Below are 22,500 nucleotides of genomic sequence, written 5' to 3' on the forward strand. Positions count from 1 at the left end.
ACTTATCTCTGTTCTCTCGTGCCCCATGTCTTGTTGCCTTATACTTATCTCTGTTCTCTCGTGCCCCATGTCTTGTTGCCTTATACTTATCTCTGTTCTCTCGTGCCCCGTGTCTTGTTGCCTTATACTTATCTCTGTTCTCTCGTGCATCGTGTCTTGTTGCCTTATACTTATCTCTGTTCTCTCGTGCCCCTGTGTGTGTGTGTAAATGTGAGATTGTGTGGGAACGTGCACTGAGGTGCATATATATACACACTGATATGTGTGTTCCTGTGCGTATATACGTGCGTGCGTGCGTGGAATGAATGGGAAAATATCAAAAAATAATTTTAATACACACAAGGATTTAGATTTTTGTTTTTGTTTACCCAGTATGCTGTTCATCAAGTTGATTGTGTTGTTTTTGTTTACCCAGTATGCTATTCTCTCGTGCCCCGTGTCTTGTTGCCTTATACTTATCTCTGTTCTCTCGTGCCCCGTGTCTTGTTGCCTTATCCTTATCTCTGTTCTCTCGTGCCCCATGTCTTGTTGCCTTATACTTATCTCTGTTATCTCGTGCCCCGTGTCTTGTTGCCTTATACTTATCTCTGTTCTCTCGTGCCCCATGTCTTTTTTTTCGACTGTTTTGTCCCCACCTCCTGTACTACCACCCCCCCTCCCTTTTCTGATTGTTTGCGTATCAGGTTTTTCTGTCTGTTATCGTTGCCTGAAATGAGTAAATGTATTTAGTCCGCCATCGTGTTAACCGTTGTTATGTACATACCAGGATTACTTAAAATAAGCATTATATGCTTGAGTTAGTTATCCTTAAAACTATGTATTGTTTTTGTCATAATAATAATTGAATAAAGTTTTGTTTAAACCAACAATGATTTCATGGAAATAGGGCGTAGTGATACAGAGTGCACGCTTTGAATTGAAGCGTTCCATTTTCAATCACACTGTTTTTGTAACCGGTTTTTAACACGGTGTAATATGGTTACTATACTATATCTTATCGTACATAGCTCCGCTGGTAAAGGTAGCACACATGTTACACACTAGTGTTTAACTAATCACTAGTATTAACCTTGTGTGCTGAATTTGCTAGCAGAATTATGTACCGTGTCACACTGTTTTTCAAAAACTGGAACACTTCCGTTTAGAGTGGTTTTGTAGTATTTTACAGCGGAACAGTTTACTGCACTGCGGGAAGGGGGTTGGTGGTGGTGGGGGGGGGGGGGGGGGGTGGGAGGAGGAGGGTCGGGAGTTGAGTCTAGGATAGTGCTGGAGTTGGGAGAGTTTGGGTAAGGGTGTGTGGTGGTGTGGTTGGTGTGTGGTGGGGAGAAGGGGGGTGTGGAAGGACTCACAGGAAGGATTGCCAACTGCCTATCCATATCACAGTAAAACTTACAAGCATCACAAACAAACTAAAATAACTCAAAAAGAAAAAAAATAACGGGCATTCTCTTTCACATAAATACAATCTGTTCCGAGATACTAATTGATACTAACATTCAAATGAATACCATATCAGAGACATGGGTACGAAGATGTCTGTCACTACTGTAGTAAATGACAGAGATGTCCCGACAATGATACGTCCCTGTAACCGTTTTAGGGAAATTTTATACGCTCAAACCTCATTCTCTGTCTCTCTGTCTCTCTGTCTTTTTTTTGCCTGTGTCTGTCTGTCTATGTCTGTCTCTCTGTCTGTCTTTTGCTGCCTGTCTGTGTGTGTTTGTCTCTCTTTCTGCCTGTGTCTGTCTGTTTGTGTCTGTCTCTCTTTCTGCCTGTGGCTGTCTTCCTGTGTCTGTCTGTCTGTCTGTCTGTCTGTGTGTCTGTCTCTGTTTCTGCCTGTGTCTGTCTGTCTGTGTGTCTGTCTGTGTGTCTGTCTCTGTTTCTGCCTGTGTCTGTCTGTCTGTCTGTCTGTCTCTGTTTCTGCCTGTGTCTGTCTGTGTGTCTGTCTCTGTTTCTGCCTGTGTCTGTCTGTCTGTCTGTCTGTCTGTCTGTGTGTCTGTCTCTCTTTCTGCCTGTGTCTGTCTGTGTGTCTGTCTCTGTTTCTGCCTGTGTCTGTCTGTGTGTCTGTCTGTGTGTCTGTCTGTGTGTCTGTCTCTGTTTCTGCCTGTGTCTGTCTGTGTGTCTGTCTCTGTTTCTGCCTGTGTCTGTCTGTGTGTCTGTCTGTCTGTGTGTCTGTCTCTCTTTCTGCTGCGCCTGTGTCTGTCTGTGTGTCTGTCTCTCTTTCTGCCTGTGTCTGTCTGTCTGTCTGTGTGTCTGTCTCTGTTTCTGCCTGTGTCTGTCTGTCTGTCTGTCTGTCTGTGTGTCTGTCTCTGTTTCTGCCTGTGTCTGTCTGTCTGTCTGTGTGTCTGTCTGTGTGTCTGTCTGTGTGTCTGTCTCTCTTTCTGCCTGTGTCTGCCTGTGTGTCTGTCTCTTTTTCTGCCTGTGTCTGTCTGTGTGTCTGTCTCTCTTTCTGCCTGTGTCTGTCTGTGTGTCTGTCTCTCTTTCTGCCTGTGTCTGTCTGTGTGTCTGTCTCTCTTTCTGCCTGTGTCTGTCTGTGTGTCTGTGTGTCTGTCTCTGTTTCTGCCTGTGTCTGTCTGTCTGTGTGTCTGTGTGTCTGTCTCTCTTTCTGCCTGTGTCTGTCTGTGTGTCTGTCTTTTGCTGCTTGTGTCTGTCTGTGTGTCTGTCTCTGTTTCTGCCTGTGTCTGTCTGTGTGTCTGTCTCTCTTTCTGCTTGTGTCTGTCTGTGTGTCTGTCTCTCTTTCTGCCTGTGTCTGTCTGTGTGTCTGTCTCTGTTTCTGCCTGTGTCTGTCTTCCTGTTTCTGTCTCGAGCTACAGAGTTTCGCCTCGAATATGGAGCTATATATACCTGTAAACTGCCTTTCGAGCAGTACTCGTTCAGCACAAAGTTGTTCTGTGGCTCCATGCACACTCCAATGAACCGTGTCAGGTTGTCGTGGTGTAGGTCTCTCACCTGCACACACAGGTAGATACAGAGTTACACAGGTATAGATACACACACAGGTAGATACAGAGTTACACAGGTATAGATACACACACAGGTAGATACAACCACATCAGAAGCATACAAGCAGCTAAGGTATAGACAGACAGACAAACAGACAGACAGACAGACAGACAGACAGACAGACAGACAGACAGACAGACAGACAGACAGACAGACAGACAGACAGACAGACAGACTGACATATATAGCTATATATAATTATACAGACAGGCACACGTACACAAAGACAAACTGACAGATAGAGAGAGAAAGACAGAGAGACACATAGACACATATAGATATTAAGACACACACGGACTGACTGACTGACTGACTGACTGACTGAATGACTGAATGAATGACTGAATGACTGACTGACGGACTGACTGACTGACTGAATGACTGACTGAATGACTGACTCACTGTCACAAACCCAGGGAGACAAAATTCACTTAATTCAGTTCTCTGTCTCTGTCTCTGTCTCTGTCTCTTTCTTTCTTTCTCTCTCTGTCTCTCTCTCTCCCCCCTAACTTTTGTTAACACCCGTTGTTTGAGAGCTGTAAGACACACAGGGGATAACGGATACGCATTCGTCGAGAATGGCAGCTAAATGTCGGGTTGAAATAGGACCAGCTTTCCATTTAGAGAGGATGGCAGCTAAATGTCGGGTTGAAATAGGACCAGCTGTCCATTTAGAGAGGATGGCAGCTAAATGTCGGGTTGAAATAGGACCAGCTGTCCATTTAGAGAGGATGGCAGCTAAATGTCGGGTTGAAATAGGACCAGCTGTCCATTTAGAGAGGATGGCAGCTAAATGTCGGGTTGAAATAGGATCAGCTGTCCACTTAGAGAGGATGGCAGCTAAATGTCGGGTTGAAATAGGACCAGCTGTCCATTTAGAGAGGATGACAGCTAAATGTCGGGTTGAAATAGGACCAGCTGTCCATTTAGAGAGGATGGCAGCTAAATGTCGGGTTGAAATAGGACCAGCTGTCCATTTAGAGAGGATGGCAGCTAAATGTCGGGTTGAAATAGGACCAGCTGTCCATTTAGAGAGGATGGCAGCTAAATGTCGGGTTGAAATAGGACCAGCTGTCCATTTAGAGAGGATGGCAGCTAAATGTCGGGTTGAAATAGGACCAGCTGTCCATTTAGAGAGGATGGCAGCTAAATGTCGGGTTGAAATAGGACCAGCTGTCCATTTAGAGAGGATGGCAGCTAAATGTCGGGTTGAAATAGGACCAGCTGTCCATTTAGAGAGGATGGCAGCTAAATGTCGGGTTGAAATAGGACCAGCTGTCCATTTAGAGAGGATGGAAGCTAAATGTCGGGTTGAAATAGGACCAGCTGTCCATTTAGAGAGGATGGCAGCTAAATGTCGGGTTGAAATAGGACCAGCTGTCCATTTAGAGAGGATGGCAGCTAAATGTCGGGTTGAAATAGGACCAGCTGTCCACTTAGAGAGGATGGCAGCTAAATGTCGGGTTGAAATAGGACCAACTGTCCATTTAGAGAGGATGGCAGCTAAATGTCGGGTTGAAATAGGACCAGCTGTCCACTCAGAGAGGATGGCAGCTAAATGTCGGGTTGAAATAGGACCAGCTTTCCATTTAGAGAGGATGGCAGCTAAATGTCGGGTTGAAATAGGACCAGCTGTCCATTTAGAGAGGATGGCAGCTAAATGTCGGGTTGAAATAGGACCAGCTGTCCATTTAGAGAGGACGCAGGGAAGATTAAAACCTCGAATTGCTTTAGGAAACTTTTAATTTCACACACTATCTCACTCTCTCTCTCTCTCTCTCTCTCTCTCTCTCTCTCTCTCTCTCTCTCTCTCTCTCTCTCTCTCTCTCTCTCTCTCTCTCTCTCTCTCTCTCTCTCTCTCTCTCTCTCTCTCTCTCTCTCTCTCTCTCTCTCTCTCTCTCTCTCTCTCTCTCTCTCTCACGCTCGTGCAACGTATCCCGCGTTCTGAATGACACACATCAATTCGCAATGCGTGCCTTTTATTTCCCTTGTTAACCCGTGATTTGTACAAATGTAAAAACTTTTTACAAATTACGTCGAACCTAAAACCGCGATTTGTAAAAGTGTAAAAATTTAAAAATATCGCATTCCACAAAGTAATACATGCCTTTTATTATTATTAATATGTGTTGTTTAGCGCCTATATGCTGGGTGGTGGGGGTGGTTTGGGCCGGATAGGTAAAATATTACGATTTTTAGCATAGCAAAGAAAGAAAATAAAAGTCTAATAGATCCCTTGACTTTGCTGCTAGCTTTCCACTGGGAGGAAGCGACCCAAATTTCCCAATGAGTAATGACAAAAAAAATCTAATAGATCCCTTGACTTTGGAGATGACAAGAAAATATCGGGCGCATTTACGTGATTTGTAAACATCGCATCCCCGTCTATAGCATAGATAACTCGATTCATTTTCCTAACAGGAGTTGACAAATTGAAAAGAAGACATGACACGAAGACAGACAGATAGACACACAAAAAGACAGACTTACATAATACATTTTTTTTTAAACTGCCGACACAACAACACATCAACTGTCATACCATTTTTATTTCTAGAAGAATTTGTCTGGTCAAGTCGATCGTATCGACCGGAATTCTCTTCAGAGCAACTTGGACTCCCTGTTGACAAAAGTAATCATACAGAAAAAACACACATTCATGATCATATAAATAAAGGCAAATAAACATTCATGATCATATAAATACAGGCAAATAAACATTCATGATCATATAAATACAGGCAAATAAACATTCATGATCATATAAATAAAGGCAAATAAACATTCATGATCATATAAATAAAGGCAAATAAACATTCATGATCATATAAATACAGGCACATAAACATTCATGATCATATAAATAAAGGCAAATAAACATTCATGATTATATCAAACGGAAAATAAACATTTATTATTATACCAACAGTGATATCATTTAAAAACAAATGCGCGTTACTGCATCATTACCAAATAAACATTATTCACCCACACGACTTACCCCATAACTGATATCAAAGGATAACTTCAGCGTGTGGGCAAGTGAGCTTGTAGGCTAGTAAAGGAGGGTATGACTACGCGAAGAAGACACTGATTTGATGAGTAGGTCAGTTAGCAAGTGACGGAGAGATAGTGTACGACTTGAGTCAAACGGGAGAAATTCAATTGTTTACACCCTCACGGCAAAGCCATTAGGGGCATGTTCCCGGGTTTTATCCGACTTTAGATGAAATACACAAGTGAATGCGTGTTTAGGTGGTATCAGCCATTTGCACTGAAGGCAGAATGACCGAGGTCTTTTACGTGCCACTGTGGTGACACGGGGGTGGGACATGGATACCGTCTCTGGGTCTGCACATAAAGTTGACCCGTGTCCGTCCCGGCCCGGATTCGAACCCGCGACCCTTACTTAAATACTTCGACGAACACTCAATTTGAACGACAATTTGTTTTCTAAGTTTGTAAACTTTAGTCGAAAGGTTCTAAATGCCTAAAGAAGACATTCTCATAGTGGCTTTGCGCTGTACATAACTACGATCTCATAGTATTTCCCACTAATAAGCTTACGTTGGACATTTTAAATGACTCTCAAACTCACAGATAAAGCCAAACAGGACAAGGTCAGCTTTATGTGTGTGTTACTGTCTCAAACTCACAGATAAAGCCAAACAGGACAAGGTCAGCTTTATGTGTGTGTGTTACTGTCCAAAATAGAACCAAATACGTACCATGTGTTTTCATGTTCGTACATTATTAGTTGCAATTTGATGGAAAGCTATCCAAGATAAAAGCAACTCGCATTGCATTGTGAGATTATCACAAGACATGGCCGGCAGAAGGTGCGTAGCTCACTTTATGTCAACACTCATTAACACGAATACCTAAAAATAAATCCAGTTACGCGTGCATCGGAAGGGGTGGGTGGGGGGATGCACTAGTGCGTTGGTGTTGGCCGCATCCACGTATTAAAAACTGGGTCAGCCGAAGAATTAAACTACAAAGCTAAAAAAAAAAAAAACGTCTGCAAAATCATCGCCATCATCTAGTGAAACAAAAACAAGTCGCGTAAGGCGAAAATACAATATTTAGTCAAGTAGCTGTCGAACTCACAGAATGAAACTGAACGCAACGCAACGCAGCAAGACCGTATACTCGTAGCATCGTCACTCCACCGCCCGTGGCAAAGGCAGTGCACGTGGAATTGACAAGAAGAGCGGGGTATTCGTTGCGCTGAGAAGGATAGCACGCTTTTCTGTACCTCTCTTCGTTTTAACTTTCTGAGCGTGTTTTTAATCCAAACATATCATATCTATATATTTTTGGAATCAGGAACCGACAAGGAATAAGATGAAAGTGTTTTTAAATTGATTTCAAAAAATAAAATTTGATAATAATTTTTATATATTTAATTTTCAGAGCTTGTTTTTAATCCGAATATAACATATTTATATGTTTTTGGAATCAGCAAATGATGGAAAATAAGATAAACGTAAATTTGGATCGTTTTAGAAATTTTTATTTTTTTTTACAATTTTCAGATTTTTAATGACCAAAGTCATTAATTAATTTTTAAGCCACCAAGCTGAAATGCAATACCGAACCCCGGGCTTTGTCGAAGAGTACTTGACCAAAATTTCAACCAATTTGGTTGAAAAATGAGGGCGTGACAGTGCCGCCTCAACTTTCACGAAAAGCCGGATATGACGTCATCAAAGACATTTATCAAAAAAATGAAAAAAACATTCGGGGATTTCATACCCAGGAACTCTCATGTCAAATTTCATAAAGATCGGTCCAGTAGTTTAGTCTGAATCGCTCTACACACACACACACACGCACACACGCACGCACACACGCACACACGCACATACACCACGACCCTCGTTTCAATTCCCCCTCGATGTTAAAATATTTAGTCAAAACTTGACTAAATATAACGAGGCCCCTGTGCGTGCCACCGCTGTGTTAATTTAGTACAGAAATCTATCACTCATAATTTGTTGTGTGGTGTGCACCGGGCCAGCGACATTGCTTGCGGGCTAGTGACTTTCTTGAAGTAACTCACCGGGCCAGCGACATTGCTTGCGGGCTAGTGACTTTCTTGAAGTAACTCACCGGGCCAGCGACATTGCTTGCGGGCTAGTGACTTTCTTGAAGTAACTCACCGGGCCAGCGACATTGCTTGCGGGCTAGTGACTTTCTTGAAGTAACTCGCCCGGCTGGCGAGTTAAAATTGTGAGATTTGGCCATCCCTGTGAGAGTATCCAAAACTGTGTTTATTAGGAAAATAGCGTGCAAAATAATGAGTGGCCACATGATTGGTTGCTATATTGATCGAGGGATGGATGACGTCATAAGTAGTTAACGATTCATTATCATTGTCAGTTGCCTAGAAATATTTCACAACTATGTGTTGAACTGTTCTGCTTCTTGCTTTGATTTATTTTGGTTTGGTTTCTTTTGTTTGAGATTGCGTTTCCTTGACACATGTTTAATTTGCAACAATTGCTTCTGTCATGGTCTGTTTTAACTTCCAGTGAAAACCAAACCATTCTCATTTCTGTTAAATGTATTTTTTGACATACTTCTTACTTATTCTTTCCTTGCATCCTGTTTTAGATCGGTTCTTATCATCTTATTCGACACATTGGTATCTATCTAAATGAACTGTTTGCGGACTGGAAAAGGAAGCCCTTAACTGAGCCCGAAGTAGACATCGCTGATTCCTTTGACCGAACATTCTGTGCCAAAGCTTCAACTTCGCCCAATTAATAATGACAGGCTTAACCATTTACTACATGTATTGTGAGGATTGTGCTAGACCTTTGTATTCAAGAAGCCAATGGTCAGACACCGCGGTCAATTATCAGTCCTGTTAACTCTCTGCCCTTAACGGCAGACTTCGGTACCATCGTATTATCGTTCTGGTAAAGCACCGTTTAATGTCAGCCATTATACTTACTTTGAGCAAATTACTCCAAAAAGCATATACTTAGACCTAAGATTCGGTGTTAGTACCTGGTTCCGGATATAGTGTTGGTGGTGTTACTCCAAATGACGGACTGGGCGGGTCTGCCTAAAGAACGGTCCACATGATTGCCGTGTAATATGTTTGCTAATTGGCGTAGCACTCAGTTGTTAATGAAACTGCAACAAGTGAAGCATCCCAATCATAGTCTTCATTAGCAGCGCAAGACGTGAGGTGGACTTAGTGTACAAGAGGGAAGATAGTTTTGAGACGAGCATTTGGCTTTGCCCCAGCCGCTAGCGTCGGTGTAACGAACACCTCTTCGTATCTGTCTGCCTTGAAGGTGAGGACAGATGTCCAGCACAGCGCGGTGCAGTGCTCGGGGGCGCGTCAGCCGCGACGGTGCCTGAGCCTAACATAGGTGGGAACTGCTCACAGCCCGGCACAGGGCACTGTAAACATTCCCCCTACTTTTCCCTCTCTTGCCACCATCCGCCCAACCCTTGGTCTCATAACTAGAGAGCGGGGGTGGGGGTCTCAAGTGAGGCAAGGGTACAGGGGCTGGCCAGGATTTCCTCCAGACGTTGCCGACATTTTGCATTTTTAAGGAATATTTGGGGTCTCTTCTTCCGACAAAATGTTTATTGGGTAAGGGGTTGGTGGAGGAGGGGCGGCTTCCGGACACCCCCCCCCCCCCCCCTCGATCCAGCCCTGAAGACTGTCATGACTCAGTGTGCACGCAGGAAGTGTTACAGACGTTAAGGACACACACAGTGCCTGATGCTACATCCTCACCTGATGGAGTCCCACCCTGGTGAAACTGTGCTTGCACTCGTCGTCGTCTGTTTCCATGGTAGCCATTGTGCCCACCTGCAATGATACACCTGGGTGTAACGTGTGCCTTGACAAAGCGAGACTTGTTGGTTGACTAACAATGATACACCTGGGTGTAACGTGTGCCTTGACAAAGCGAGACTTGTTGGTTGACTAACAATGATACACCTGGGTGTAACGTGTGCCTTCACAAAGCTAGACTTGTTGGTTGACTAACAATGATACACCTGGGTGTAACGTGTGCCTTGACAAAGCTAGACTTGTTGGTTGACTAACAATGATACACCTGGGTGTAACGTGTGCCTTGACAAAGCGAGACTTGTTGGTTGACTAACAATGAAGACAACCACTCATTGTTGCTTTACATACATTTTCACATTCCATTTTTCTAACGTTCTCGTTGTCGTAAGAGAACACCTGAAACATACTCACACACACGGACGCACGCACTCAAGTACACTCATATGCAAGCATCCGCACACACGCATACGCGCGCGTACATACACACACACACACACACACACACACACACACACATACACACACACACACATACACACACACACACCTGCGCACATACAACCACCCCCTATACACACACACTCACACACACACAAATACACACAACCACCACCACCACCCACCCACACACACACACACAACTACCAACCCTCCCCTCCCCCCCCACACACAAGTACTTTTTGCTATCCTATATTTGTAAGGTTTTGCAGTGACCACTGATGGACGTACTATTACTAGTACTATATGACATTTGTCGAGGCTTGTACACGGTGTGACGCCATCCTTTCCAGTGACCACTGATGGACGTACTATTACTAGTACTATATGACATTTGTCGAGACTTGTACACGGTGTAACGCCATCCTTTCCAGTGACCACTGATGGACGTACTATTACTAGTACTATATGACATTTGTCGAGACTTGTACACGGTGTAACGCCATCCTTTCCAGTGACCACTGATGGACGTACTATTACTAGTACTATATGACATTTGTCGAGACTTGTACACGGTGTAACGCCATCCTTTCCAGTGACCACTGATGGACGTACTATTACTAGTACTATATGACATTTGTCGAGACTTGTACACGGTGTAACGCCATCCTTTCCAGTGACCACTGATGGACGTACTATTACTAGTACTATATGACATTTGTCGAAACTTGTACACGGTGTAACGCCATCCTTTCCAGTGACCACTGATGGACGTACTATTACTAGTACTATATGACATTTGTCGAGACTTGTACACGGTGTAACGCCATCCTTTCCAGTGACCAGTGAAGGATGTACTATTACTAGTACTATATGACATTTGTCGAGACTTGTACACGGTGTAACGCCATCCTTTCCAGTGACCAGTGAAGGATGTACTATTACTAGTACTATATGACATTTGTCGAGACTTGTACACGGTGTAACGCCATCCTTTCCAGTGACCAGTGAAGGATGTACTATTACTAGTACTATATGACATTTGTCGAGACTTGTACACGGTGTAACGCCATCCTTCTCACTTGAACAGTTACCAACAATCAACATCACGACTGTTTCTTGCGCAGAGTGAGAACATTGCTGACACTTGTAACAGTTAAAACAAATGATTAAATAAATATTACCACTCTGCACATCAAGCCTTCAAGCTTTTGATTGTCGGTAGCTGTCTAAGTGTGCAATATTCTCATGCAATGTACATGACGGGCGGACAAATCTAAGATTCCCTTATCAGCAAATCACGATTCACGTTTTGATTTGTGTTTGCTGGCAGACCACACAAAACCAAGAGAGAATGTGTTTTTCGACAGAACAGACATTCATTCTCACATCCAACATGCTGAGTTTGAAGCTGTCTGCGCGCGCAGACAGGAAGGTGACGTCAGCAAAGGTGACCCGCCATGACATGTTGCGAAGGTCCCGTTCCCAGGTTAGCCGTCTGCCGATGAAATTGTGAAAACATGATTCGCAATTTGTATTAAACAACATCAACAACCAAACATCAAACAAAACGAATAACAACTAAACGGAAAAAGACAGGCAAATAAACACCAAATTATACAACCAGGCAGGCAACGAACTGAACAAACAAAGAAAGAAACCAAAATAAAGAACAACAAACAACATCAGAAACAAAATAAAAGATGAATCATCGTATTTCGCAAAAAAGATGCTATTCTAAAACAGTCCGTGCTTGCATTAATTTCCTTCGTGTTTCCCACGGTAATGACATACATCAGGCAGCTGATGCTCGTAAGCTTTGTTGTTGTTGCTGCTGTTACTACTGCTGCTACTGCTACTGCTACTGTTACTGCAGCTGCTGATGATTGTGATGATGATGATGATGATGATGATGATGATGATGATGATGATGATGATGATGATGATGATGATGATGATGATGATGATGATGATGATGATGGTGGTGATGGTGGTGATGGTGATGATGATGATGATGATGATGATGATGATGATGATGATGATGATGATGATGATGATGATGATGATGATGATGATGATGATGATGATGATGACGACGACGACGATTTTGTTTAATCTTACCTGTATACGATGAAAAAGATGATGAAGCCGAAGAAGATGACGCCGATGAGGCACATTAAGGCAATCTGGTAGGTCGGCATCACTTCTGTTTGATACAGGATTCATGATTAAAAAAAAAAGAAATTCATACTGAAAAACGAATAAATGACACATAATTATGAAAGATTCATATCGATTACCGGCTGGGCAGAAGATGCTAGTTAAATGTAGCATTTGAAAAGGGTATTTTGGATCTCTCCTCGAGAAAAAAAGGTACATTAGCCTTGAAAAGGGTGGGGGGAGCCTTTAGGAAACACCTCTCCCCCTATCTAAGCCTGGTGCCTTTAAACCAGTGCCGTGGCCTTTGTAGTTATTGCATTAGGCTGAGTGACGTACCAATCACATCACAGACGGGGTCATCTCCGGTGAAGCCACATCTGGGTCGGTTGGGGGGAGGGTTGCCCGACAGTCCGGGCCAGTGGATGGACTTGCCCGACACCTCCGTGTAGCCCGGGCTAGCTCCCCAGTAGTTGGCCACGATCTGTTATCACACATACACAACACAATACGCATGTGTACAGGCAGACAAGCAGACAGGCAAGCAAATACACACACACACACACACACACAGACACACTCACACACGCACACACACACGCACGCACGCACGCACGCACGCACGCACGCACACACATACACACACACACACACACACACACACACACACACACACACACACACACACACACACACGCACGCACGCACGCACGCACACAGAGCATTTTTCAACTCGTTTTCATGGTGTTAAAGAATGTTGTTTCTGTGTTTATTCATTTCTCTCATTGATTTAATAATCAACTTTAAAGCTATATTAAATAACCACAAATTTAGCTGGATACACATTGTGCACAAAACGCCCATTTAAAGAAACCATTGCGCAGCTTCTGACATTCGTAATGCAAATTCAAGTACATCTTTCTCCAGTTTGGGATTTTTTAACAGAGCGTTTGAAGTAAAGATGTGTGAGAATAAAGCTGGGATTTAACGTGATGTAATCTTGGTGTACAAGCCAACACACACATTTCAGTATGTATCACATTCAGATAATAAAGTTGTATTAACCTGAATTGAACAGAATTGACTCAAACTGAAAATAGAATGCAATATCAAAATAACAAGATCCGTTGGCACGAATATGAACCGCAAACAACCCGGCTAATTAAATGCAAATAGTTAGCCTGGTTTTGTTTTCATTCAAGAAATATTTACCTGAGTATAGAAATGTTGCACATTAGCATTCCCTTCATATCGATGCAGAGAGATCAATAAGATAGTCCAATATTTTGTAGGAAGTAAAACTGAGTTCAAGTTTACTGGGCAATGCAGCTGTGTGTTCGTTGTCGGCCACTTCAAGATGCTTCAAGAATAATTTGCCAGCCATAAGGAGGTTTTGGGATCGAATGAATAGTTTTGCACTAACAAAATAAACGATCCCCCCACTTGGAAAATTACGAATTTGTCTTTCTCTAGAAAACTTACACCGTCGATACAGACTGCGGGTTTGTGAAATAAGAGGTTGTGATGCATTGTGAAATAAGAGGTTGTGGTGCATTGTGAAATAAGAGGTTGTGGTGCATTGTGAAATAAGAGGTTGTGGTGCATTGTGAAACAAGAGGTTGTGATGCATTGTGAAACAAGAGGTTGTGATGCATTGTGAAATAAGAGGTTGTGATGCATTGTGAAACAAGAGGTTGTGATGCATTGTGAAATAAGAGGTTGTGATGCATTGTGAAACAAGAGGTTGTGATGCATTGTGAAACAAGAGGTTGTGATGCATTGTGAAATAAGAGGTTGTGATGCATTGTGAAACAAGAGGTTGTGATGCATTGTGAAATAAGAGGTTGTGATGCATTGTGAAACAAGAGGTTGTGATGCATTGTGAAATAAGAGGTTGTGATGCATTGTGAAACAAGAGGTTGTGATGCATTGTGAAACAAGAGGTTGTGATGCATTGTGAAACAAGAGGTTGTGATGCATTGTGAAACAAGAGGTTGTGGTGCATTGTGAAACAAGAGGTTGTGATGCATTGTGAAATAAGAGGTTGTGATGCATTGTGAAATAAGAGGTTGTGATGCATTGTGAAATAAGAGGTTGTGATGCATTGTGAAATAAGAGGTTGTGATGCATTGTGAAACGAAGTAGAGAAAACAGGAACAATCTTAGACTGAATCACATAGCACGCAGGTAATTCTAAAGGTACCTTTCTTCGATTGTTAAAGGTCCTGTATCCGACCATAGATCTGTACAGGATTATACAAGGGATAAGAGCACCCTTCCTATTAAAGGCCCACTCCGCCTCGTGAAAACAGTTCGCCTCAGATCCGGTCAGGCTTTGGGATAAGAGCACCCTTCCTATTAAAGCCCCACTCCGGCTCGTGAAAACAGTTCGCCTCAGATCCGGTCAGGCTTTGGGTTAAGAGCACCCTTCCTATTAAAGGCCCTCTCCGCCTCGTGAAAACTGTTCGCCTTAGATCCGGTCAGGCTTTGGGACAAGAGCACCCTTCCTATTAAAGGCCCACTCCGCCTCGTGAAAACTGTTCGCCTCAGATCCGGTCAGGCTTTGGGATAAGAGCACCCTTCCTATTAAAGGCCCACTCCGGCTCGTGAAAACTGTTCACCTCAGATCCGGTCAGGCTTTGGGATAAGAGCACCCTTCCTATTAAAGGCCCACTCCGCCTCGTGAAAACAGTTCGCCTCAGATCCGGTCAGGCTTTGGGATAAGAGCACCCTTCCTATTAAAGGCCCACTCCGCCTCGTGAAAACAGTTCGCCTCAGATCCGGTCAGGCTTTGGGATAAGAGCACCCCTCCACTTGATCACGTGACAACAATGAACAACCTGGGAGCTCTCTGTGCACAGTAGTTTACTGTTTAAGAATGAACTTCGTCAAAGGCACTGGACAGGGTGTTGATTTTCTGTATGTGACAAAGTGGAGGGATGGTCTTATCCCATGGAAAAGCCTAACCAGACCTGAGACGGTGATGGGAGCAGTTTTCACGAGGTGAGTGGGCCTTAGATATATTTCTTCCATTATTAAAGGTCTTATATCCCAACACAGATATGTACAGAATTACACAGGAGATAAGCGCATCCTTCCGCTAACAGGAAACAGCTTGGCTGTTCTCTGTGGAAACAGCTTGGCTGTTCTCTGTGGAAACAGCTTGGCTGTTCTCTGTGGAAACAGCTTGGCTGTTCTCTGTGGAAACAGCTTGGCTGTTCTCTGTGGACACAGCTTGGCTGTTCTCTGTGGAAACAGCTTGGCTGTTCTCTGTGGAAACAGCTTGGCTGTTCTCTGTGGAAACAGCTTGGCTGTTCTCCAGCTTGGCTGTTCTCTGTGGAAACAGCGAGCTTCCCCTAAATTATTAGTAACATTTGTGTCAACTTTAAAAATCCAACGTAGGCTTAATATAACCATTCTGAGAGCCATGCTGTTACCTGCAAAAGTTACAGGTGCCTTTTTCAAATATCAATTCATCAAACTTCACCACAGCAAGTAGTCAGGCTGATGTGTGGTATGTGACCAAGTGGAGGGATGCTACTCACCCCATGTTAAAGCCTGTCCACATCTGAGACGGTGAGGCAAACTTTTTACAAGAGAAACAGTGTGCATTTAAGACAATTCGATTGATGCGCAGATGAAGCTGAGAAAACCTTACAAGTTGTGTCAATATAATGACTTATTGGACTGGGATCACGCCCGCGTCTCGTGCCTGTCTCGTGCCTGTCACGTGATTTCCTTCTGGAACTCGTAACGTAACGCGGATAATTGGTCAACGTATAACCAGGCTGAGTGGTTGGCCCTTTCTCATCAAACGTCAACACACAATTATTGGTTCGGTTGGTATAGTGCTGACATACTGCCGGGATGTATTCAAATCAGGGCGAAAAAATGGGTCACTACCACCCCCTCCCCTCCCTCCAACCCCTTCACACGAAAAAATAATTCAAAGAGGGATCTTATTTGGCGAAGCTTGACACAATAGTATCTCACAGTAGTAGAATTTAGAAACCTCAGGATTGAGGATGAAAGTGCCAAGTGGTTTGTTCATTTTAATACTTCTATTTATTTTATTTTATTTTGTTTACCTCAGATGCCAGGAGACTGGTTGTGCATACCTCTCCGTCACTGTTTCTGTCAATGTTTCTGTCAATGTTTGTGTGTGCTAACTCCCCATAGTTTCTTGAATTTTCTGATTTGAGCTCTGCCTCACTGGATATCTTAAATAAATAGTGAGTGCCAAAGTTCCACAAGCAATGATAACAATAATAATCATCATTTTCAGTAAGCACTAATGTAACATACACGAACACGTTTTATTAAATAGAGGGAATGCTCTAAATCTGTTAGCGCACTCGCAGTAACATAAAGGTGGTTCTAAAAAGACCATATCTTTTCACACTTGTAAATTCAAATCTTGTAAACAATTAATGTTTGATCTTCTTTAAAAAGTAAAAAATCTTGTCCGGGTGGACATCCCGGAATTAAACCCTCAGAGTATTTGCACTGTAGTGTTTTTACGAACTTCTGAATGTTACAATAGTTAAGCATAACTATAATGCATACTCTTATTTGCTAATGGATATAGCGTGTACAGGAATATCACGTCGTGAACACCTGAGCCGTATTCAAAGCCGATACTCCTGAAATTTGAATCTGACGCGAGAAGTCAAAACATAACCGACCTGTCAAGAGAAATGCAATGGTTTAGAACCACTAATATCTATAAGCGCACAGGTATTTCCCGAAAAGAAATCAAGTCCAATGAAAATATTGCTAATTTTAGTAAAGCTACACTGGAAATTACCAAAACGAAATGAAAACAGATTTGTGTCTGCAAGTGAAAAGCATTGCGGCCCTATGCTCCACAGGGAGTCTACAGGAATAAGTCAAGTAAGTCAAGTGAAAAGCATGGCGGCCCAATGCTCCACAGGGAGTCTACAGGAATAAGTCAAGTAAGTCAAGTGAAAAGCATGGCGGCCCTATGCTCCACAGGGAGTCTACAGGAATAAGTCAAGTAAGTCAAGTGAAAAGCATGGCGGCCCTATGCTCCACAGGGAGTCTACAGGAATAAGTCAAGTAAGTCAAGTGAAAAGCATGGCGGCCCTATGCTCCACAGGGAGTCTACAGGAATAAGTCAAGTAAGTCAAGTGAAAAGCATGGCGGCCCTATGCTCCACAGGGAGTCTACAGGAATAAGTCAAGTAAGTCAAGTGAAAAGCATGGCGAAGCGAGCAAACTCAAAGTCGAACTAACTCGACCCGTGCACGCAAAGCTCAAACAAATGAATGTGCTTTGTCAAACCTTGAGGGCTTTTTTCTCTTGTGTTTACTGACAAAATCGTTACTGAAACAATCACAGTGCACTGTTATATTTATTGAGCAAATCTGAAAAATAATTATTGATATCTATAATTATGCTCTAAAAAATCTCTTGGTGCATGGTGATGTTTCAATAACTTAGACATTTTTTAGAGGAGGGTGGTCAAATTTGATTTTCTCTAAAACGCAATGATTTTGATTGTGATCGTCGTTGACATTTTTGGCCTTGCGTATAATAAATAATACATTTCTTGTGTAACCAAATGGATAGCAGGTACCAATATATCATACTATTTTACTTAACAAAATGTATTTGGAATATTATCAAGATTTGTCGAAGTCGTATTGGTAAAATTATCATTAATTGTGTTGTAAAAATGTTATAACACAATAACCCCGGGTCAAATCACTACCAAATTTTAACGCAGGTAGGTTCATTATAAACAGTATCAAAACCACAAAAAGAAAATAGCATGCCAGAATACTGATCACTTAACATTTGCCCCAACCAAGCCCTCACGTCCTAAGCGATATACATGAACAAAACATTGGATTCTCACTTCATTGAGTGCTTGTTCAAATGGAATTGTGTGCACGTGTCCTTTTCAGCCGTGCAAACAGATTGGCATCAGAAATAATGCGAGTCACCTCACCCGCCTGCTGTGCTCAACCTTTGTAAAAAAATAAAATAAAAAAAAGAACTACTGGAAGAGCAAACACAAGACCAGAGTAGGTCTTTGACAGTCTATATTAAAGTTAGAGTGACGACCTAAGTGAATAGCACTACAGCAAAATGATTAAAAGGCCTCTGTCTGTCTGTCTGTCACGCTTTTGAGCGCTTATAACTCCGGCTGTTTTCGGCCGATTGGCCTGAAATTTGGCATGACATATTACCCAATATTGACGGACTGTGTGATGATATCTTCTGCTATGGTCTGTTGAGACAGTGATATCAAAATTGATATCACTGTCGAAACAGACCAATAGCAGAAGATATCATCACACAGTCAGTCAATGTTAGATATATTGCTAATTCTCTGGACATTCTGTATTTACTGTAAAGAAATTACAAAAGTATTTGTCTCAGTTTTGGCTGTTCCATATCCCTCCCTCTGATTATTACTAATTATATGTACTATATTGTTTTGAAGAAATCGTTTGTTCAAGACACGTTCCGTGCTAAAGATTGAGTATTTGTCTCGAACTTGCAGAAAAAAAGTAAGAGAAGTAACTCCCTGTAAAGGGAGGAAAAAGTAAGAGAAGTAACTCCCTGTAAAGGGAGGAAAAAGCAAGGGAAGTTATGTGCATCCACTTAAAATAATAATAATAGAAAAAGATATGTTATTTATTGGAACGTTCAAAAACTATCGCTTTTTGTTGTTTTTATTGTGTGTATTTTTGGTGTGTGTGTGTACGTGTATGTGTGTGTGTGTGTGTGTGTGTGTGTGTGTGTGTTTGTGTGTGTGTGTGTGTGTGTGTGTGTGTGAGTTTGTGTGTTTGTGTGTGTGTGTGTGTGTGTGTGTATGAGTGTGTGTGTTTGTGTGTGTGTATGTGCGTGTGTGCGTGTGTGTGTGTGTAGGTGTGTGGGTATGTGTGTGTGTGTGTGTGTGAGTTTGTGTGTGTGTGTGTGTGTGTGTGTGTGTGTGTGTGTGTGTGGTTTTTATGTTTTTTTAATTCTATTGTGTGTGTGTTTGTGTGTGTTTTTGGGGTGTGTGTGTTGTTAATTTCTCACTTGGTTATGATTTAAAGAAACTCGACGTTACCTCGAACTCGCCAGTAACGGGATCCATGTCCAGAATGGCAAAGTTGGTGTCACGGTCCCCGTTGTCGTCGATGATGACGTCACCCGTCACACCTGCACAGAAAAAGATAGTTTCAAGACGCCCATCAAGACAGACAGATAGTCCTTTGACCTCCGGTCTCGGTCGATAAAGAGGAAACACGAGACGATAAGCTCCCCTCGGACAGACACAAAATAGTCTCACAACAAGCCAATGGACATATTTTATGTTTGTGTTTTTTTTAAACAGTTTTTGTGTGTGTGTGTAAGAGCTCAACATAAAATATGTCTCACAGGATGTTAAACGAGTACTACTTTTGTTTTTTGTTTTTTTTTGAGCTAAACATAATAGATGTTGTAGTACTAGTCTCGGCTGACAATTGCCATCCCCCAGAGAGGTGGCTTCTTCCATTGGTTCAGTATGGGAAACGACACTTCTTAGTTCATGGGATGAAACTCCCATGGGTTTTACGTGTACGACCGTTTTTACCCCGCCATTCAGGCAGCCATACGCCGCCTTTGGGAAAAACATGCTAGGTATTTTCGTGTTTTTTGACCCACCGAACTCTGAAATGGATTATAATTAACAGGGAAATTCCTTCGAGAACACTGCTTATTGCCCAAGCAAGAATAATAATCGCAGACATGTAAACAGTCAAACACATGATGCGACCAGTCAACCACCACTTTGAGCATTGAGGATCATCATTAAAACGAGAGAAGAATGGCTTGAGCAAATGATCACTGTTCCGCTCCGTATATTGGCTACATTTTTAATGCAGAATGTCACTAAGGTAATTCTACTACTTACAAAACTAATGACAAGATTCAGGCTGTTACAGGGAAGTCGGGAGAGGGGAGTGGGCAAGGCGGGAGAGGGGATAGGGCAAGGTGGGAGAGGGGATAGGGCAAGGCGGGAGAGGGGATAGGGCAAGGCGGGAGAGGGGAGTGGGCAAGGCTGGAGAGGGGAGTGGGCAAGGCGGGAGAGGGGAGTGGGCAAGGCGGGAGAGGGGAGTGGGCAAGGCTGGAGAGGGGAGTGGGCAAGGCGGGAGAGGGGAGTGGGCAAGTCGGGAGAGGGGAGTGGGCAAGGCGGGAGAGGGGAGTGGGCAAGGCTGGAGAGGGGAGTGGGCAAGGCGGGAGAGGGGAGTGGGCAAGTCGGGAGAGAGGAATGGGCAAGGCGGGAGAGGGGAGTGGGCAAGGCGGGAGAGGGGAGTGGGCAAGTCGGGAGAGAGGAATGGGCAAGACGGGAGAGGGGAGTGGGCAAGGCGGGAGAGGGGAGTGGGCAAGGCGGGAGAGGGGAGTGGGCAAGGCGGGAGAGGGGAGAGGGCAAGGCGGGAGAGGGGAGTGGGCAAGGCGGGAGAGGGGAGTGGGCAAGGCGGGAGAGGGGAGAGGGCAAGGCGAAAGAGGGGAGTGGGCAAGGCGGGAGAGGGGAGTGGGCAAGGCGGGAGAGGGGAGTGGGCAAGGCGGGAGAGGGGAGTGGGCAAGGCGAAAGAGGGGAGTGGGCAAGGCGGGAGAGGGGAGTGGGCAAGGCGGGAGAGAGGAATGGGCAAGGCGGGAGAGGGGAGTGGGCAAGGCGGGAGAGGGGAGTGGGCAAGGCGGGAGAGGGGAGAGGGCAAGGCGGGAGAGGGGAGTGGGCAAGGCGGGAGAGGGGAGTGGGCAAGGCGGGAGAGGGGAGTGGGCAAGGCTGGAGAGGGGAGTGGAAAAGTCGGGAGAGAGGAATGGGCAAGGCGGGAGAGGGGAGTGGGCAAGTCGGGAGAGGGGAGAGGGCAAGGCGGGAGAGGGGAGTGGGCAAGGCTGGAGAGGGGAGTGGGCAAGGCGGGAGAGGGGAGTGGGCAAGGCGGGAGAGGGGAGTGGGCAAGGCTGGAGAGGGGAGTGGGCAAGTCGGGAGAGAGGAATGGACAAGGCGGGAGAGGGGAGTGGGCAAGTCGGGAGAGGGGAGAGGGCAAGGCGGGAGAGGGGAGTGGGCAAGGCTGGAGAGGGGAGTGGGAAAGGCGGGAGAGGGGAGTTGGCAAGTCGGGAGAGGGGAGTGTTCAAGGCGGAAGAGGGGAGTGGGTAAGGCGGGAGAGGGTCGTGGGCAAGGCGGGAGAGGGGAGTGGGCAAGTCGGGAGAGGGGAGTGGGCAAGTCGGGAGAGGGGAGTGGGCAAGTCGGGAGAGGGGAGTGGGCAAGTCGGGAGAGGGGAGTGGGCAAGTCGGTAGAGGGGAGTGGGCAAGGCGGGAGAGGGGAGTGGGCAAGGCGGGAGAGGGGAGTGGGCAAGGTGAGAGAGGGGAGTGGGCAAGTCGGGAGAGGGGAGTGGGCAAGGCGGGAGAGGGGAGTGGGCAAGGCTGGAGAGGGGAGTGGGCAAGTCGGGAGAGAGGAATGGGCAAGACGGGAGAGGGGAGTGGGCAAGGCGGGAGAGGGGAGTGGGCAAGGCGGGAGAGGGGAGTGGGCAAGGCGGGAGAGGGGAGAGGGCAAGGCGGGAGAGGGGAGTGGGCAAGGCGGGAGAGGGGAGTGGGCAAGTCGGGAGAGGGGAGTGGGCAAGGCGGGAGAGGGGAGTGGGCAAGGCGGGAGAGGGGAGAGGGCAAGGCGAAAGAGGGGAGTGGGCAAGGCGGGAGAGGGGAGTGGGCAAGGCGGGAGAGGGGAGTGGGCAAGGCGAAAGAGGGGAGTGGGCAAGGCGGGAGAGGGGAGTGGGCAAGGCGGGAGAGAGGAATGGGCAAGGCGGGAGAGGGGAGTGGGCAAGGCGGGAGAGGGGAGTGGGCAAGGCGGGAGAGGGGAGAGGGCAAGGCGGGAGAGGGGAGTGGGCAAGGCGGGAGAGGGGAGTGGGCAAGGCGGGAGAGGGGAGTGGGCAAGGCTGGAGAGGGGAGTGGAAAAGTCGGGAGAGAGGAATGGGCAAGGCGGGAGAGGGGAGTGGGCAAGTCGGGAGAGGGGAGAGGGCAAGGCGGGAGAGGGGAGTGGGCAAGGCTGGAGAGGGGAGTGGGCAAGGCGGGAGAGGGGAGTGGGCA

At 45.1% G+C, this 22,500-nt stretch overlaps 1 protein-coding gene across 1 annotated transcript in view; it reads right to left on the bottom strand.

Annotated features, from left to right (window-relative positions):
• The window catches only part of LOC138970514 (atrial natriuretic peptide receptor 1-like), a 99,289-nt gene that overhangs the window by 24,005 nt on the left and 52,784 nt on the right, over window positions 1-22,500 (bottom strand). The window contains exons 6-12 of the mRNA XM_070342967.1: window positions 19,505-19,596; window positions 12,761-12,905; window positions 12,386-12,470; window positions 11,654-11,762; window positions 9,767-9,841; window positions 5,546-5,623; window positions 2,845-2,949 (exon numbers count right to left, since the gene is read on the bottom strand). Coding sequence (XP_070199068.1) covers window positions 2,845-2,949; window positions 5,546-5,623; window positions 9,767-9,841; window positions 11,654-11,762; window positions 12,386-12,470; window positions 12,761-12,905; window positions 19,505-19,596 — 689 coding nt within the window. The remainder of the gene's footprint in view (window positions 1-2,844; window positions 2,950-5,545; window positions 5,624-9,766; window positions 9,842-11,653; window positions 11,763-12,385; window positions 12,471-12,760; window positions 12,906-19,504; window positions 19,597-22,500) is intronic.

The sequence above is a fragment of the Littorina saxatilis genome, linkage group LG7 (genome assembly GCF_037325665.1).
Source record: "Littorina saxatilis isolate snail1 linkage group LG7, US_GU_Lsax_2.0, whole genome shotgun sequence".
Classification (NCBI taxonomy): Eukaryota; Metazoa; Mollusca; class Gastropoda; order Littorinimorpha; family Littorinidae; genus Littorina; species Littorina saxatilis.